General features: G+C 39.6%; 1 protein-coding gene across 1 annotated transcript in view; it reads left to right on the top strand.

Annotated features, from left to right (window-relative positions):
• Positions 1-1,778, top strand: part of KIAA2026 (KIAA2026 ortholog) — a 73,323-nt gene extending 71,545 nt beyond the window's left edge. The window contains exon 8 of the mRNA XM_021708695.1: positions 1-1,778. Within this exon, the coding sequence (XP_021564370.1) occupies positions 1-373 (373 nt within the window). The 3' untranslated portion in view covers positions 374-1,778.
• The last annotated feature ends 1,789 nt before the right edge of the window (positions 1,779-3,567 follow it).

Raw genomic sequence — 3,567 nt, 5'->3', positions numbered from 1 at the left:
AACACCCCAGATCGCGAACTCAGCAGCTCAAGTTTCTGTTCCACCTCCTGCACCAGCGGTATCGCTGACGTCCGTAATTAAGTCCCCTCCGGCTACTCTCTTGGCCAAGGCCTCTTTGGTTTCTGCCGTTTGTTCCAGTAACCCTCCACTGCCAAGCAGCACTTCAGTGCTTCAGTTGGACACCTCTGTCAAAAAATTGTTGGTTAGCCCAGAAGGAGCCATTTTGAATACCGTAGATGCTCCAGCATCTAAGGTTTCTTCACTCTCTTCGTCTCTCTCTCAGATTGTTGTATCTGCCGGTCGAGATCCTGCCTCTGTCTTCCCTGTTTTCCAATCATCTGGCTTAGAGAAGCCTGACACAGCTGCGTCTTGAATTTAGACTAAAAGAGCCAGTTTTTAAATCATGGGGCATTGTTTTGACTCTCATAAGCATTTTAACTTTATTATACTGTTGAGAACATGCTATACATAGTTGTGTGTGTGTATGCGTGTGCGTGTGCGTGTGCGTGTACATTCGCTTGCAACAAAGCTTTGTTTTCTAGGGAGGGAGAAATGTATTCCATTTCACTCATTGCTCATTGGTATGAGAATGTTTTCAGAGGTTCTTTGTTTAAAGTACATGGCCAGGATTTACCTGTCTGTAGCATAAATTGAACAAAGTGTGACTCGTTTAGAGTAAGCTAGCCATTTTGCACACTTGCATCGACATGTTTTCTCTTGAATTTGAACTGTTGCAGCCTGTCTATGACATGGTATTCTGTGTCATTAGTGAAATCTTATTTTCGTTTCTGTAAAAAATATATATATATTTATGCATTGTGAAAATGCAGTCCACAGTGTAAAATTGTACATATTCCTAAATCCCTAACAACCTGTACTAAATATATGTACAAAGAACTATGCTGTCTTATTTATGTTTTGTTTACATAATGTATAGTTTTTTAAGTATTTTAGTAATTTTGGACCAGTGAACTGTTAGCAACGATGCAGAATAATCTGCATGTAATAAAATGAGTTGCTGTATCTCTTGGTTTGAATACCATTTTTAAAGTGTGTTCTTGTTCTGTTGAAAGAATACATGATGTAAATGAAGACAGTCCTTCACAAAAAGGATTTAAGGCTGGAAAATTTGAATTAATTAGAGGTAGCATTTGTACAGGGCTTTATAGTTTACAAATATTACTTTCATGTGTCTCATCTTATTTTCACAGTACTCTTGAGAGTTTAACTCATGTGTTCAAGGTTACCCAGCTAGTAGGTGGTAGAGCCTGTACTCGAATCTGATGCTTTAAATCCTTTTTCCATGGTTCTGTATCACTTCTGTTATAAAACTTCACGCTAGATCTTCATTGACCAAAACAAGTGATTTTTTTTCAAGTCAGTATATGTGGTCTCTGTTTATACACCCCAAGTATGTTTTTTCAGATTTTTTATTTTAAAATAATTTTAGATTCACAGGAAGTTACAAAGATAGTATAGAGAGGTCTCATGTACCCTTTACCTTGTTTCCTCTAGATGTATTTCTTTTTAAATTGAGGTGTAGGTTTATAGTGACTGATTTCCAAAATGGTATTTAAGTACACGATTTTTTTTTTTTTAGTTTAGAATAAAAGTGTTTGTGGACACCTTTAATTATAAGTGCTCTTTGCTTTTTTTCCAGTGAGGGAGCAATTACTTAAATCTTATTGTAAAGCAAATTTTATGGCTCGCTGACTCTCAGGATTTGACTTTGTGACTATTTTGGAATATGCCTTGTTTTAAATAAAAGGTAGATTTTATATTGATTGAATCTTCACATCCGTTACCTTGAGACACTGGTTGTGACTCAGACCCATTCCACTTACACTGTTGTTAGACTATGTGCAGTTCCCGTCTGGGGCTGAAAATGGCCACAGAGCAGACCTGAGGATTCCTGTGAGATTAATCACGCCAAAAAGTAGTGAAAGGATTCCTGCAAAGCTGCTGATGGTTCTCAAAGACCTGTGTACTCCAAGACAGTACCTTTGCCGAGCAGGAGCACCAAAGGGTGATCTCCGTCGCCCTTTCCCTTTTCCACTCAGGTAAGAAAGCCCTTGGATTTTGGGGGAGTGGGTGGCATTTGAGGTGCGTCATGTTGCACACAGGTGGTGGCTGCTCAGTGAATGAATGCGTTTACCTACTCAGCTCTTAAAACCAAATAAGCTGAAGCTGTTCACCTTTTGTCTCAAAAAGAACTCTCTAAGCCACTTTAAGAAACCCGTTTACTGATTACCTGTGGCCCAGCTTTCATCCCAGTGAAGGGCCTAAACTAATTACTGCTTCTCGTCTAACTCCTAAACCCAAAACCCTGATGTGATCTTCAAAGCTCTTTGTGGTCTGGTGAGTCTGTAGGATAAAGCCCCCCTTGCATCTTCAAAAGCACATCAGTCTGCTCCTGCCTGCCTCTCCAGCTTCGTTGCAACCTGTTCTCTCCTTAAGTCACCCACTCTGGTTTTCCTTTAGTTTCTAGAAAGTTCAAGACACTTCAGAGTCTTCCCAGGTGTCCTCTTTGACTTGTGTGACATAACTCTCTCTCTGCCATAACCAAGCTAGCATCGTGATATTGCCCGGTCACTCATAGATTGAGAAGGATCTAACACTCCTACACAACTGCTGTTAATGACTTGTTTGAAACTGTTTAATGCCTGTCACTCTTCTTACAAACAGGGGCCTTTTCCGTCATTATGATCGCCCCAGCAACTGGCACACAGCGTTCGTATACATAATATTTGTTGATTAAATGCCTAGCAAATCTCAGTAACTTCTGATTTAAGTTCTGTTTGACTTTTTAAAACTAATACTCCATTTCTTTAAACTGGAAATTTAAGTTGATGAATTTATAGATTCTTCAAAAAGCCAAATGCCTTTGCCTCCAGTTTTGTAGGACATGTGGGTTGCTGGGGCCTTGGCTGGAGTGCAGAGTTAAATTCTTCAGTTCTTTGTGCTCTTATTACTAAACTTTTTTTTTTTTCATTTTAAAGATGTGGGGTGCAATTCAGGATTAGGTATACAAGTGGTCATTGTACAGGTAAAGTTTGGGCCTCCCTTTGGTCCCCACTTCACCTCGTTTGAGGTCAGGTACCCTTACTGATGTTATGTGTCTCCTCCCCTAGCAGTTTCCGGCTACTGCCAGTCCCTTTTTTATGGTGCTAGGGTGAATGTTCAGGGTTCGATTAAGCAGTCTTTAAAGGTCATCTGTAAAGGCAAACGTGTCTGTAAAGGAAGAAATGTCACCACAGTGCTACCTGAAAGGGTTCATGGTGCTTAGAGGGGTGATGTTTCCACACTTGGTATAGAATCAGGTCATCTGGATTTCTGTATTCATATCATTCAAAATTTGAAGCCAAACATACTAAAATAACATACTTCCTTTTGGTGTATCAGCACTTCTCGTTCCTCTCATTTCCTATGATGGTGCTTGATATATGTATGTCTGACTTTACCTTTTATAATACTAAGTAGCTGTTTGGGTCTCCTCTGTTCCCATTCCAGCCTAAAATTTTACTGGTGTATTTAACAATTAGTTGACATCAATAGCTTGGTTATTGG

The sequence above is a fragment of the Carlito syrichta genome, unplaced genomic scaffold (assembly GCF_000164805.1).
Source record: "Carlito syrichta isolate Samal-C Ts95f unplaced genomic scaffold, Tarsius_syrichta-2.0.1 Scaffold143566, whole genome shotgun sequence".
In the NCBI taxonomy this organism is placed as follows: domain Eukaryota; kingdom Metazoa; phylum Chordata; class Mammalia; order Primates; family Tarsiidae; genus Carlito; species Carlito syrichta.
Note: the sequence above shows the minus strand (reverse complement) of the source record. Positions and strands in the feature narration are given on the sequence as shown.